At 50.3% G+C, this 13,767-nt stretch overlaps 3 protein-coding genes across 4 annotated transcripts; 1 reads left to right on the forward strand and 2 right to left on the reverse strand.

Annotated features, from left to right (window-relative positions):
• Nucleotides 1-323: 323 nt before the first annotated feature.
• FDXACB1 (ferredoxin-fold anticodon binding domain containing 1) lies at nt 324-3,916 on the reverse strand. Its single transcript, XM_008492421.2, has 5 exons — nt 3,687-3,916; nt 3,036-3,192; nt 2,693-2,896; nt 2,276-2,434; nt 324-1,553 (listed from the first exon to the last, which is right to left on the reverse strand). Exons 1-5 carry the CDS (start codon nt 3,853-3,855, stop codon nt 371-373), a joined length of 1,872 nt encoding a protein of 623 aa, XP_008490643.2. The 5' UTR covers nt 3,856-3,916; the 3' UTR covers nt 324-370.
• Nucleotides 3,917-5,433: 1,517 nt separating this feature from the next.
• Nucleotides 5,434-8,658, reverse strand: CRYAB (crystallin alpha B). 2 transcript variants are annotated; one of them, XM_008492420.2, is made up of 3 exons: nt 8,448-8,658; nt 6,772-6,894; nt 5,434-5,763 (listed from the first exon to the last, which is right to left on the reverse strand). In XM_008492420.2, exons 1-3 carry the CDS (start codon nt 8,631-8,633, stop codon nt 5,560-5,562), a joined length of 513 nt encoding a protein of 170 aa, XP_008490642.1. In that variant the 5' UTR covers nt 8,634-8,658; the 3' UTR covers nt 5,434-5,559. The 2 variants fall into 2 exon arrangements, with proteins under 2 accessions (XP_008490642.1, XP_030320803.1); XM_030464943.1 differs by lacking the exon at nt 8,448-8,658 and adding an exon at nt 7,628-7,698.
• Nucleotides 8,659-9,904: 1,246 nt separating this feature from the next.
• On the forward strand, nt 9,905-12,020 carry HSPB2 (heat shock protein family B (small) member 2). The gene is made up of 2 exons (XM_008492419.2): nt 9,905-10,280; nt 11,104-12,020. Exons 1-2 carry the CDS (start codon nt 10,118-10,120, stop codon nt 11,553-11,555), a joined length of 615 nt encoding a protein of 204 aa, XP_008490641.2. The 5' UTR covers nt 9,905-10,117; the 3' UTR covers nt 11,556-12,020.
• The last annotated feature ends 1,747 nt before the right edge of the window (nt 12,021-13,767 follow it).

A 13,767-nucleotide genomic window follows, 5' to 3' on the forward strand; every position in this document is an offset into this window, starting at 1 on the left:
GGAAAGGGGGGAACACACTGCTGCAGAAAGCACTTTATTGGGGACACCCCCCCCAAGGAGCTGGGGAAGGGGCAGCTCCAGAGGTGCAGCCTCGAAGGGCCGGGGATGCTTTTCTTCTTTTTCCTTCTTCTTCCTCTTGGTTCCTTTTCTCCCTTTTCTTCCTTTTGCTCCTCCTCCTCTAGCTCCTTGCACACCTCCAGCAGCAGCTGCTGCAAAGGCAGGAGGACAGAAATCCCCTGCAAGTTGTGGTTTCCACCCAAAATCTGCTGCTCTGATCTGCATTTCCCTTTCCCTTATTTTCCTTTCCCTATTTTTTTTTTTTCCTTGCCCTTCCCTCTCGCTGGAGAACTCGCTCAGGACATACAGTGTTTTACCGAAGCGTCACTCCCAGGCTGTGCTTTATTTCCTTTCGGAAGAGCAGCTGCATCTCTGCCACCTCCTGGCGACTCAGTGCCCGGTCACAGGACTGATAGGTCAGCCTGTAGCAGAGGCTTTTCTGCCCAGTCTCTGATTTCTGGAAGCTATCGATTAACTGGATGGCAACAACCATTTCACCTGACACCTGCCTAGCGATGGTGTGAAAAGCAACTTCATCAAATCGTTCCCCATCAGGAATCCAAAAGCTGACATCATGAATGTAGGGAGGGGGGTAGAGAGAAAAACTCTTGAAAAGCCTTAACTCTCCTCTAGGGAACTGGCGGAGGAACCGTGTGTCTGATGTCCAGAGCATTCTCCAGTCAGATATCCCACAGATCAGCATGGCCAGGAGGTCAAGATTCAGTGAAACAAAGACAGCAACCACATCCCTGCTTACTGGTTCATAGTGAGCTGTCCTTACAACTCCCACACAGGAGCCCTTCTCACAAGAGCCTGAGGTATCCATGGAGATGCAGTACTGGATTTTACTGAGCTGTGATTCCAAAGCAGCAAAGTCATTTAGCTCAGTTATCTCCAAGTTTGTTGCTTCCTGAAGACTGAGACTCAGCTTAAAGCTCGAAACAGTCTGGTGAAGTGACTGGATGCTGGTTTTAATGTTATTCACCAACATCTGGATACAGCTGTCCTCTGTACCCCTCTTAACTGCACATGCAAGAACCATCTCATGAAAAACAGGCATGGAGTAAGGAGTGATGAGGCACTTCCTGAAAACTGGGCCAGAAAGAACATGAAGTGTTCCCGGGACAAAGGCTCCTTTTTGTATTGCTGCCTGAGCACAAGGGAAAAGGGAAGGTCTGAGATAATACTGCTTGGGAATGTGGCATCCCTCCTGTACATTCCCACAGCCATTCTCATCTGTGTCCCTGCAAGAATCAACATGGGAAAATGAAACTGCATCTGCCAATCCATCCGACATTTCTCCAGTCATCAAAGTCTCCTCTGGGCTCAGAATGATCCAGAAGATATTTGGGTGACAAACATCACTGATGTGCCCTTGGTGGAGCAGAGGGAGGCAGTGGTCCATATTGTGTAAAGGAAAGGCTTGGCTGAGCTCTGCAGTCAGCTTCTCCTTTACTGCCCGTACTGGATGGTTTGAATTTGGTTCTAGAAACCCCCTGTGAAAAAAAAGAACAGTGCCAATGACAGACACCACTGACCAAATCTCACTGAAATGCTTTCCTGTGATCCTAATCTGAGTGCAGCAATTTAGCCAAAACAATCTCAGATATTAAGCTGGCTTCTGGTACCTCCCTGATCAAGTCAAGTCTTTAATCAGTTTTCAGGACAGTGGTGTTTGTCTCCAGGCTGCAATCAAGAATTAACTGTACTTGTGCTGGTAAAAAAGGAATGGGACTTAACAGCCCTTAAGGGTGGGATGGGACTTAACAGCCAGCACCATTTCCACTCAGCACTGGCATTACCAAACTACAGAAATGATTCACATGATTCTAGATCTGGATACTCTCTGAAGTATGCAGCAGGTCACTTCAGAGGTTAGCATTTCTTATCCTAGCTAACAGACACCAAGACACCTTCTGAAGGTCTTCCATGTTACAGTAAAACAGATTAGTTTTCATCATTATTTGTGTCTGCAAGTATACAGCAGCTTGGTCTCAACCACAAAGTTTCTTTTTGTTCTATACATTTATTTTTCAGTAGGCCACAACCACAAGCCAACGCGAGGCAGATTTGAAGAAGAAATGGAGAAGGAAATTCTATAAACAGGAAAGGAGACAGAGTGAAGCAATTCCATTTTAGCTGGCACCAACGTCAGAGTCATTCCCAGTGAGAGCAAGGTGTGTGTTATTGCCAAACATAAACTTGTTTTAAAACTTACCTGTTAATTTTATCCACAAGTATTTGTGGTACTTGAAAAGAAACATTTTGGCTTTCCAGTTCTGTCTTGTAGATCACAGGCTGGAAATGTGGACGTGGCATGCTCCGTGTGAAGATGTGGTTCAAAGCACCCTCTACACAGAAAGATTTATCTTGACTTCTGACAACACACAACAGCAAAGAAGTCACTGGTCATTTCCTAGTTTTTTTGTGTCAGAAGAAAACATTACAGAGATAACTCTTTGGGTTGTATTTTAACCTTGGCTATTCAGCTTCAGGCAAAAAGAACTGTAGATATTTTAAGGAAAATCAAAGCAAGTTCCTCTCTCCAACAAAAAATACACTAAGAGAACATACTAGTGTGAGGCATTATAAGAACATGAACATCAGCTTTTCAGTTTTGCCATGTGATGGTTACCTGTAGCCTGTACACTTATAACCATGGATATTCTCTGCTTTAAAAGGATGAACACTGCTCAGGATAAATCCAGCTCCTGCTGCCACTGCCACTATTTGCCAGCTGTTGTGCCATTCTCTCCTTGGCTGATCAGCAGGAGTCCCACCTTGCCCATTGCAAAGAGCCACATGGACCTCTCCCTCCTCTGCCAGCACTTCTGCAGAGCTGGAAGAAAAGCCAGGCAACATGAAAAATCCTGTTAGCACACACAGAAATGTTACAGTGCCAGAAAACAACCTGTAACACAGCTAGAAATCTGTCCTGCTGCAGCCAGCTAGCAGAGGAATACTGCTGGGTTACTCACCTGTGGAAAAAGTGGGCAAGAAGCTCCCTGTTCTTCACTACCCCAGCCTTTCTCCCACAGTGGGGGAAGTTGAAATAAATAGAATCAAATTCTCTCTTTTCTGGTAAAAAATGGTCCTTCAGCTTGGTGCAGTCCACAGAAAACAAAACTTCAGCTCCTTTCAAAGCAAGTGAAAGTGAAGACTCAGATGCTTATCATTATGGAAAATATTAAAGAAGGTAGAATTAAGGTCTCCTCTGGGCCATTTTCAAGCATATCAGAGCAGCAGCTGCTAAGCATCCTCCCACCCTCCTGCATCAGGAGCACCAGAAGCAGAGGCTCTGCTTCCTGCCGTGCCAAGACCACTCCTAGCTAAATGCTTCCTTCAGTTTGACCCCATTTTTGAGTATTTGGTTTAGCCTACGGGACAATTCCAATTCCTCGTAGCTAGAGCGGGTTTCGGCGATGCCTGGAGCTGTGAAGGGCTGCACCGGACCGGAGCTGCCCGGACGGTACCGCCTTGCTCCCCCCGCAGAGCTGTCACAGATACCGCCTGAGCCTTAGGGACATCGTTTCCCCCCGTCCCCACCTCCTCCATCGCTTTTCCCGAGGGTCCCCACTCCCACTTTCCTCCTCTTCCCGCTGCCGAGCATCCCCGGCTCCCGGACCCACCTCTCTCCCGCAGCCTCCGGATGCTCTCGGGGGCTCCGTCCCTCCCGGACACCTCCTCTTCGCTCTCGTAACAAGTGGCCACGACCTGGGTCCCCGTGGCCTGGCACAGGGAAGCGGCGAAGGAGAAGTTGCCCTCCCCGAGCAGCAGGATGCGCCGCACCGAACCCATGGACGCACCGAACCCGGCACCGGGCGCTCGGCAGTCCCCGGCGCTGCCTCATGACGTCTGTGCCGCTCTCATGACGTTTCTGCCCCTCTTATGACTTTTCTACCCCTCTCATGACGTCTCTGCCCCTCTCATGACGTCTCTGCTGCTCTCGCCAGCTCCCGGTACCGAGCCGAACCTTCCCGGTCCCCTCAGCGGCGCCGTCGGGACCTCAGACCAGGAATTTCAAGTCGCCCAGGGAGTGGTGTTTGCGTTTCGGGAGGTTCTGTTCAGCTAACATCAGCCTGTTCATTATCCCCAAGGGGCTTTCACCCCAAATCCCCGTTTCTTACTCCGGATTTTGAGCCTAACAAAACCCTGCCCTAGAGTTTCCCTTTCTGGATGTGTTTTTCCTTACTTTTACTTAGGTTTTTGCACTTACTTCCTTAAGGTTTTTTGTGTGGTCTTTGGTTGGTTGGTTCGTTTGTTTCATTTTTGTGTTTTGGGTTTTGGTTTTGGGTTTTTTGGGTTTTTTTGGTTGATTGGTTAGCTTTTTTGTTTGCTTTATTTTTTGTTTGTTTGGTTTGGGGGTTTTGTTTTGTTTTTATTTTTTTGTGTGTGTTCTGGTTTGTTTTTAGGATCCAAACAAGAACCTCATTGGTTTCTGAGCCACCAGCCTGAGTGGAATAACCTTTGTTCCTCCCAGCTGCACAGACCTGCTACACCAGAGCCTGCAGACCTCCACAGGGTGTTTTCTTTGCTTGTGTCCAACACTCAGAGAACTTTTCTCTTAGTAGGTGTAAGGAACATAGAAAATAGGTCAGGTCATAACTGAGTCTGGTGATCTGTGAGACAGATCTGCAGCATTCTGCCCTTTTTGAGGGTGAATTTTAGCAATTCCATTCCAGTAATACAGGTTTTCCTTTATGCTCACATTCCTTTGAAGAGAGGTGCTATGAGTGACACCTGAGAAGGACTTGGCAGGGGTTTGTACCTCTCAACAGTGTTAGGATAAATCAGATTAATACTCTGGAGGTCAGATGCTGCTCACTGTTTAAGGGCACTGACACTACAGTTTCAAAGGGATGTGATTTGCACATTTTGGAGCTGTTTTTCTCCTCTCTGGGTGTACCTGTGTTCAGTGCAGCTCTGCAGTTTTCATCTGGAACTGCTCTGAGATGGTTGCAGCACCTGTGAGCTTCCCCACAACCTGAGTCACTCCGAGATTTCAGATACAGTTGCCTTCCATTCAGTTATTATCTCATGCCTGCACTCCAAATGAGTTTCGGCTGCCATGAAGTTGTTCTACCAGTCTAATCTCCACTGGAGAAACCTTTCTGTTGCTTGTGAAACACTCTGAAATCCTCTGGCAACACTGAAGGAAAGAGGGTTCGTGGAAGGAGATGTTTGCAATGCAATGGAGTAGATGGAGTGAAATTAGCAAAGTGTTTCTGAACAGCAAGACAAGCTCTCCTGGGCACTTCTGCCACTCCAGCTGGAAGCAAGAGTGATGCCAGCTATGTTTCCTTGCCCAGGCACCTTACACAACTCACAACACTTCCCCTATCCTCAGTGTTCAAAAAAAAAAAAAAATACAGACTTGCTTATTCATGGTTTATTTGTTAGTAAACTTACTCAGCATAAATAATAAGAGTACCCATTTGGTAAAGCTGGCTTCTGGTGAAAAGTGCTCTTCAATGGCCCCTCAGGGGGACTTTAAATAGCAGCTTACTTCCTCTGGGCTCCTCCAAGGGCAGGTTTCTCTTCCCTGGTGATGGGGATGGAGCGCTCAGAGACCTCACTTTGCTTCCTTGGTGCAGTCACGGTCAGGACCCCATCCAGGGAGAGAGATGATGTTATGGTCAGAGGGTCCACATCATCTGGAATCCTGTATTTCCTGTTGAACTCCCTGGCAATGAAGCCGTGCTCATCCTTCAAAAGCAGAAGAGAAGGAACAGCCCTGGTTAGAAATGTTGGTTCCACCTAAACCATGGGTCCTTTGCATGAAGTCAGAAAGCTCCAGGCTCACAAAGGGAAATCTTTCAGGAAGTTCAAAGAGTTTTTTATTATGAGTTGCCCTTTTTTCAAGAGCCAAAGTGAGACACAGCTGCAGACTGACCTCATTGCATGGTGGTGCTGGCAGCCCTAAGCTACCTGCAGTGCCACCATCCCTGTTCCTCAGGGGCTCCAGACCTCTAATAATATCCAGCTTTCCAGTGAGCTGAACTCTGCTGTGGTGCTTGATTATTTCCTGACTCAGAAAAACTTGCAGAAGCTGTGTCAGGGTTACAGGCCTCCAGGAGCTACCAGTAATCCTCTATTCCTGACTGAGATCTGTGCTCCAGAAGCTCTTAGAGCTGACAATTCCAGTGACTTAGGAACTTCATCACGGGGATTCATTTCCTTCTGGCAAGGAGGTGGGAGGGAGATGGGGACTGTCAAACCCTGTCACACATACAGCTTTGGACATGGCTTTTGACTCCTTTCTGCCCAGTTGCCACACAGGGCTCTAGAGCCAGCAAGCAGTGGGATGACTGACAGCAAAACACAACATCTAAGGGTTACAAGCTGCCAGGATGTGCCTTTTTCAGGACGAGGTAACAGGACAGAGCAATGCTCTGATTGTGTGGTTTAATTACAACAGTTAGCTTACTGGATGCCTCCCTGCATTCCTGGCCTCTTCCCAGAAATGCCCATTTCAAAGATGATTTTCCAGTTCAGCTCACAGTTCATGTAACATCAGCAGTAAATCTCCCCCCCCTGGCGCTGCCCGGTCTGGGATCAGCTCAGGGGTTGCACAGAGCATCTTCCATTAGGACTGGTTGATAAAAACCATTGAGGAGTATTTGAGATGAGCAGAGGAGAGGATTATTTTGCAGTCTCCTTGTTTAAGCACAGGTGAAGCTGGCACTCTGAGGTGCACAGTTAAAGCAGAAGTACCTGGCGCTCCTCGTGTTTCCCGTGAATTTCTATCATGTCCCCAAGAACCTTCACTTTGAGCTCCTCAGGAGAGAAATGCTTCACATCAAGATTTACAGAAAATTTGTCCTTCTCCAGTCTCATCTGCAAAACAAGGAGGTGATTTCAGGAAAGAGCAGGTGAGGGGCTCAGCTTAAAAAGGCTCTCACAGTATAGCAGTTTAATGCTCAAGCTGATATCTACACGGGCACTGTCTGGTCTTCAGCTGGGACTGGGATGGGTGGTTCTGTCCCTTGCTGGCCTGTAAATTAATGTCCATCACTGTAGTATCTAAAATGTGGATGCTTTCTCTTAATCTGATGGGTTGAATGTTTTTCTTGGGAGTGAAGAAGAGTTTTTCTTAATCTGAATTTAAAAACTACTCTTTAGTTGGCATATAGATTTTGCATCCAGTTATTTTTACAGAATGTCTGGAGTTTTCCAGTTTCTGTGACCAGATTTTTCAGTCTTTCAAGAAACCCTGTGCAGCTGGCCACAGCTCATCTGCAGGCTTTTTCCTGCATCCTCACTCTTTAATAACCAAAACAACGTGTCACTGGCAAGCAGTACTGCCTCACTACTCACCTCTTATTTGAGCAGCAGGACTTCTCTTGAGATGCTGAGTCACCTGCTGCTAATCTCACCTCCTTCCCTTCCATTTTGCACTTTCTTGCCCCTAACAAATACTGCTTTGTGCTGCTTCCTGAGGCTGAATTTGCATTTGATGCAAGTCGTGGGCATGTCTGTGGGGCTTTGCTATAGGAGCTGCCTTTCTCTGTCTTTCTGCTGCACTTCTGGCAAGGGTGTGTGTGAGTGTCTGTGCCAGCTCTAGGCTTACTGGTTTCCACAGTTTGACCTGGGGGTCTAAGTGCTTCTTCTTCCTCCTTCTTGATTAATTGTGAAGATTTCTCCATTGAGACAGTCAGATGTTGTTATCTGTGATGCTTAATATGGCTGCTTCAGTGGACAGCCAGACCCAGGTCACTAAATCAAGGGAAACATTATGCAAAGATTAAAAATAAAAGAAAAGAAAAGATTTGCCTGTCAGTCCTTTGCCTTAGAATAGCTCTACAAGTTACTTTTAAATAGGAGTTGACTCACAGAGCAGACAGGGCTGTTAGAACTGTGTGCCTCTTGGCTCAGCTCCTGGAGCAGGAAGATGGCTGCTCCGTGATCCTTTGGGTCCTACAACTTGCTTAAAATGCTGCTTTTTTGTCAGTAGTGACTCTTTAATAAAAACAGACCCCTTTTTTCCTCTGAAACCAAGAGCTCCCACCCTGCCTGGCAGGAGGATCCCCCTGCCCTCTGCCCGCTGCTGCTTGCACCTCAGGAAGGAGTGGGATTGAAAGTTTTGTGGAGCAGGCAGAGAAATTGGGTTTCCTTCTTCCCTCCATCAGCTCAGCTGCACACAAACAGCTCCCTCTGCATCTCTCCCCAGCACCAGGGCAATATTTGTTCACACTCACAGATCATTAGCAGAGGTTCTTGCCTGAGGCAGAGGGGCAGAGGCACAAACTCAGCACCTTCTCCCCATAAGACCCTTCCTGGTGAGCACCTACAAGCAGCTTCCAAGCTCTCAGTTCTCCGGGGTCCTGAGCTCCAGACCCAGCAGGATGTGTCCCCAGGGATACCAAAGAGCATTAAGAAGGGAAGGTTACCTCAGAGAGTCCTGTCTCTAGCCAGCTGGGCAGCCGGAGGAGGGGGGATCTCATCAGGAAGGGGGAAGCAGGGAGCAGCTCTGACTCCTGCAGATGCTCCCCGAAAATCTGGTCAAAGATCCGGCTGGGAGACAACCAGGAGAGGAGGGGTCTGCGCACCAGGGGGTTGTGGATGGTGATGTCCATGGGAGCGTGCTGGAGGAGCCTGGCAAAGGACTGCTGCAGTGCTGGGAGCAGGGGACAGCTTTATACCCACTGGCCTGGCCATCCCCACCACCCCCATGCCCCCCCGTGGCCTCTCCAACACTGGTGTCAGGGATTTTATTGTCCCTGGTCCCCGGGGCAGTGCTGTCTGGGGGAGCTGAACACACTGCTGAGGAGGAGGGGGAAGGGGAGAAGAAGAAAAAGAGCTTATGGGGCAGCAAGGAGCCAAAGTGCTGGGCCACCCGCTCCGTTCCCCCACGTGCTGTTTATCTGCAGAGCCCCGGGCAGGCTGGGTGGATGCTCCCAGCTGCTTTGGATGCCAGCAGCATCAATGCAGCTCCTATCTTGGGCTCACAAGGGAAAATGACAAGGGGCCCTTGTTCCCACTGCCAGCACTGAGACTTCAGCTCCCCGCATCACCCACCAGATGAGAAGGAGCTCTGCCCCTCCTGAAGGGAAGCCACAGCCCTGCTGTAGTCCATGGGCTGGAAAGGTCCCAGGGAGGCTTTGCTGGACACCCCTGCAGGGTGGTTCTGAAGCAAACCCCCTGGCTCACACCTCCCTTGGTGAGGGTGAGGGATGGCTTCCTCCACAGTGCTTCAGCCCAACACCTCTCCTGTTTTGCTCACTGGAGAAACCAGTGCTGGAGAGAGCAGAGAATCCCAGCACTTTGTGTGACCTTGGAGTGCTCCAGAGGGCTGTGAGCAGGGATAGAACTGCCATGCCCATGGTGCTGCATTGCAAGGTCCCTTCTCAGGGATGCAAGCTACCCCTGCAGCAAGATGATTTCCTGCAGCTATGATCCTAATGGGTTTTAATTCACTCATTTAATTCCTGCCTTGCCTGTGAACCTAAATCATGATGATGGCTTCAGCCTAGCAGCTCTCTGTAAAGGGCCAGAGTCACCTTGTGCCTCTGAGGGCTCTCCAATGCAATCCCAAGGTGAGAGGCTCATCATCCTTACTGCTAACACCAAAAGGGTTTGTCTCTCAGCTTCTCAGCTTCTCAGGCAAGAATAGGGTGCAGAATTTGCTCTGTGCAAGAGCTCAGGCCATAAATAACTGCTCCAGTCCTCATGACATCAGCAGCAGTGCACCTGCTCTCTGACACCACGGGGACGTGGACTCAAGGAAATCTCTGGTTTCAGGGTACAAAGAGCTGAGCTGGGCACTGCTCCCCTCCCAAGGCAATAAAACTGCTTTCTCCTCCTCCAGCCTCCCTCACCTCCCTGCCTTCCTGCTCTCCTTGGCTGCCCATCTGCCTCCTGCACCCCCTGACCCAGAGGGGATCTCAGGGACCGGGAGGAGGTGCTGGATTTTCCCGGAGCGTCCCTGGCTGCGGGCAGTGCTTGCACTCCCTGCTGGAATGTGAGGAGAAGCTTCCCTGGCCAGGCACCCTGGGGCCTGTGCATGTGGCTATTTTAGTCCCTCTTTTTATCACACACTCCTCCCTGTGGAATCTGCCCAATGAAAACCTTGCAGCCTTGGCTCCCAGAGGCAGTGGGAGCTTTGGAAGGTCCCCTCCCCAGACACACCATGGCTGCACGGACTGTCCCCCATGCCCACCCCATGAGCTCCGAGTATGAGTTTGCCAATCCCAGCAAGATCTACGACCAGAACTTTGGAGAAGGTAAGAAAGGAGATGGGATTCCCCCAGCACCTTTCTCCCCTCTGGTGCAGGAGGGTTTGGTGTGAAGTATCCCCGGGGAGACTCAGCTCCAGAAATCTGCTCCAAGAAATCTGGAGCATAAGGACACAGGCTGCATCAAGGGGGGGTTTATCCAGGGATTCATAGCTGGGGTCTCTTTCTTTAGGTCCACTTCCTCCATCCATGCCCACTGCTGTCTCTCCCCCAGTGTGTGGCATTCATGATGCTGTGCAAACGTGGAGCAAAATGCTCCAGGGTGGGAGCAGAGAGTTTTTTTAGCCAAAGGCTGTGGGGAAAAGCTGAGCTGGGGTGTTCAGCACAAAGCCAGGCAGTGGCTGGCAGAGGGGAAGGAATGTGGGCAGCAGCAGAACCATTCAGCACCAGCACTGCAGCGTGAAAAGGCAAAAAGCTCCAAGGAAAGCCCCCTGGACAATGGCACACAAAAGGCCTTTAGTTCTTCAGGGCAGTTTCTTCCTCATCAGCACTTTCCATGCCCATCCCTGGCTGTGGGCTTTGCACAGCAGAGTGTCCACCCAGCAGAGATGCTAAAGCTGGATGCCAGCCCGTGGCTTGCTGGCAGGTGCTGGCTGTGAGGTGGGGAGCAGGGATCTGCTTCTGTGTCTGCTTTGGGGACACAAATGTGGGAAATGCAAGAGACTCCATCCCTGTGCTGATGTTGTGGCAAACCCGAGGTGTTTGCCAGGCTCCATCCATCACCTGCCAACCCTCCCTGTCTGCTTCCCACCACCCATTTCCAGCTCCTCCCCCTGCAAACCCCACACTCCTCACCGAGTCTCATTTTCAGGTCTGTCCCCATGTGAGATTTTAGCCCCTGCCCTCTACCACGGCTACTACATCAGGCCCCGGATCAACAAGCAGCTGGACAGAGGCATCTCTGAGGTCAACCTCAACGAGCACAAATTCCAGGTGTTCCTGGATGTCTGCCACTTCCTGCCGGATGAGCTCACTGTCCGGACTGTGGACAATCTGCTGCAGGTGATGGGACAGCACCCACAGAAGCTTGATCGCCATGGCTTCATCTCCCGAGAGTTCACCAGGACCTACATCCTCCCTTTGGATGTGGACCCCTTGCTGGTGAAAGCCACTTTGTCCCACGATGGTATCTTAAGCATCGTGGCTCCTCGGACGGGGAAGGAAGTGAAGGCCAAAATCAACGAGGTGAAGATCACCCGAGAGGAGCAGCCAGCGGGGAAAGAAGAACAGTCTGGGGAAGGAAAAGGGAAGGAAAAGCCCTAAAGGCTCCCATTTGGGCTTCAGCAGGGAGGGAGGGGGGAGAGGGATGGAGAATGCATGGTACCTGATCCCTATTTTTCATCATCAGTTTTAGCAGGGCTGTGATGCAGCCAGGTATTTGCCAGGCTTTTGCTGATGGCTGGGAAAAGGGATTTGGAACTTAAAAAAACCCAAACCAAACAGAGGGGGACTGAAGTGTTAGTGTGAGGGATTGTAATGTTAGTTTTCTCCCAGGCCAGGGGCTCACTGAGCACCATGCAGGCTGCTCTTCTCTCAGCCCAAATGGCAAAGGTCACTCTTACACTAAACTGTGAGGCTGTGTCTCAGAGGGCTGTGGGAAGAGGGAAGAAGTTTTTCCAGTGCCTTGGTTCTGGGCTGGTAGCTGCCTTTGGTGTCCTGGAAGGTGCTTGTTGGGCTGTGAAAGTCAGAAGGAAAGAGGAATAAATCTGCCCCTGCTTTTCTCTCGTATGCCTTGGATTCATGTTGCAGGAAGGGTGGACAGTGCCTTAGCTGCTCCAGATGCCAGGAGCAGAGAGTTCACCCTGAGCTCATCTCTGGAGATGACATCAGCAGGGACTTGGAGGGACTCTGTCCATGGGGCAGCCAGGCTGACCTCTGAGATTTGTCCTCCTGGCTCAGGTGCAGCTGGAGCTGCTTGCTGTCACAGGGACCCCAGAGTGCAGAGCATCCTTCATGGAGGCTTCACTATGCATTTCCAGACCTGGAGGTGGAGTCAGCTCAAGTGAACAAATGCCAAGACACCGCCCCTGCTTGCTTCACCCCTCTACTTTATGGGAAATCAGCTGTGTTCACACACAGACCTTTTCAGCCTTTGTGAGGGGACTGAACCCCAAAAAGCTGCAGGGAAAGGCTCTCTTTTTGGCATTGCAGCCCTCTCTGCAGAGTCACAGGAGGGATGAATGTGGCCCCTTTATGCTACATAAGAAATACCTCTGTAGTCTTGTGATATCAGCTCAGGGATCGTGTGTGCTGCTGGCAGTGGCAGCTGCTGCCCTGGACGGCCCCGACTGCTCGGCAGCTGCCAGTTCCAATCCTTGTCTTCTGAGGGCCAATTAAGAAGCCAAAATGCTGTGTCACTGGCCAAATATGGGGGTCCCTGTCCTGTCTCAGTTCAGCCCTCCCACAGAGGAAAGAGGAGGTTCCATGGGCTTCTCCCTCTCCCTGCTGGAAGGTGACAGGCAGGCTCCTGCACTCTGCCTCTGAACACATCAGGTCAGAAATCACAGAATCCCAGAACCATCCGGGTTGGAAAGGATCTCTGGGAGCATCAAATCCAACCCTTGATCTACTCCCCCCGTGGTTCCCAGCCCATGGCCACATTCAGTCTCTTCTTAAAAACCTCCAGGGATGGAGAATCCACCCCCTCCCTGGGCAGCCCATTCCAATGCTCTGCTCCAGAGCCTGTCCCATGCAGGACACCTCCTCTGCTGCTGAAACACTGCTGGAAGGCTGCTCTTTCACTCCAGACAGGCAAAAGTGGCAGCCAGACCACTGAGCAGCTATTTTCTACTTCCCAGAGCCCCTGCCAGCAACAAGGATCAGAGTCAAATTAAGAGCAGCCCTGGCTGGCAGCCTTGGGAGAGCAAGTGGGAGGATGGCTGAGCCTCCATCCCCCCTGCTGCAGACCTGATCACCCCACTCACAGTTTGTACTGCTGAGGGATGTCCTTACTCATGGAGTAGGACCAGATATGCTGCTGCCAGTCAATATTTCTGATGCTGTCAAAATAAAAAAAATCACTTTTACAACAGGTTTTGTCTAAGTTATTAGTAGTTATCCAGAGATATTCTGGGCTAGTGACTTTCACCTGAAGCAGCTGCTTATAAGGGCAGGAGTAACCCAGTCCTTAACTGCTCTGAACCTCCCTGCTCCTCAGTGCCTGCCACATCAGCCTTAAGCACTGCATCTGGTGCCCAGCACATCCCATTTGCAGCAGCACCCTCCTGAGACCTATTTGTGCCACAAAACACTGCGTGGAGGATGTGTCATGTGTCTGTGTGTGGGCTCAGGCATCAGCATCATTTCTGCAGTTTCCTGCCCTGAAAGTATTCCTTAAAGTCACAGCCACTTCAGAGCAGCAGCTACAAAATGGTTTTCTCTGTCTCTGAGCTGGCATCTCCTGTGCTGCTAAGAGGTATTGATGGACCCTCCCTCACTGCAGTCCTCCTGGCACTAGGATAAACTTCTGGGAACA

Source organism: Calypte anna, chromosome 24, assembly GCF_003957555.1.
Source record: "Calypte anna isolate BGI_N300 chromosome 24, bCalAnn1_v1.p, whole genome shotgun sequence".
Classification (NCBI taxonomy): Eukaryota; Metazoa; Chordata; class Aves; order Apodiformes; family Trochilidae; genus Calypte; species Calypte anna.

Coding starts and splice junctions, on each gene's coding strand:
- FDXACB1 (XM_008492421.2), bottom strand. CDS start 3,855: ATGGGTTCGGTGCGGCGCATCCTGCTGCTCGGGGAGGGCAACTTCTCC. Junction 3,193..3,686: donor CCGGAGGCTGCGGGAGAGAG/GTGGGTCCGGGA, acceptor TTGCTTTGAAAG/GAGCTGAAGTTTTGTTTTCT. Junction 2,435..2,692: donor TATAAGTGTACAGGCTACAG/GTAACCATCACA, acceptor GTGTGTTGTCAG/AAGTCAAGATAAATCTTTCT.
- CRYAB (XM_008492420.2), bottom strand. CDS start 8,633: ATGGACATCACCATCCACAACCCCCTGGTGCGCAGACCCCTCCTCTCC. Junction 6,895..8,447: donor TAGAGACAGGACTCTCTGAG/GTAACCTTCCCT, acceptor CTTGTTTTGCAG/ATGAGACTGGAGAAGGACAA. Junction 5,764..6,771: donor GGAAACACGAGGAGCGCCAG/GTACTTCTGCTT, acceptor CTGCTTTTGAAG/GATGAGCACGGCTTCATTGC.
- HSPB2 (XM_008492419.2), top strand. CDS start 10,118: ATGAAAACCTTGCAGCCTTGGCTCCCAGAGGCAGTGGGAGCTTTGGAA. Junction 10,281..11,103: donor CGACCAGAACTTTGGAGAAG/GTAAGAAAGGAG, acceptor TCTCATTTTCAG/GTCTGTCCCCATGTGAGATT.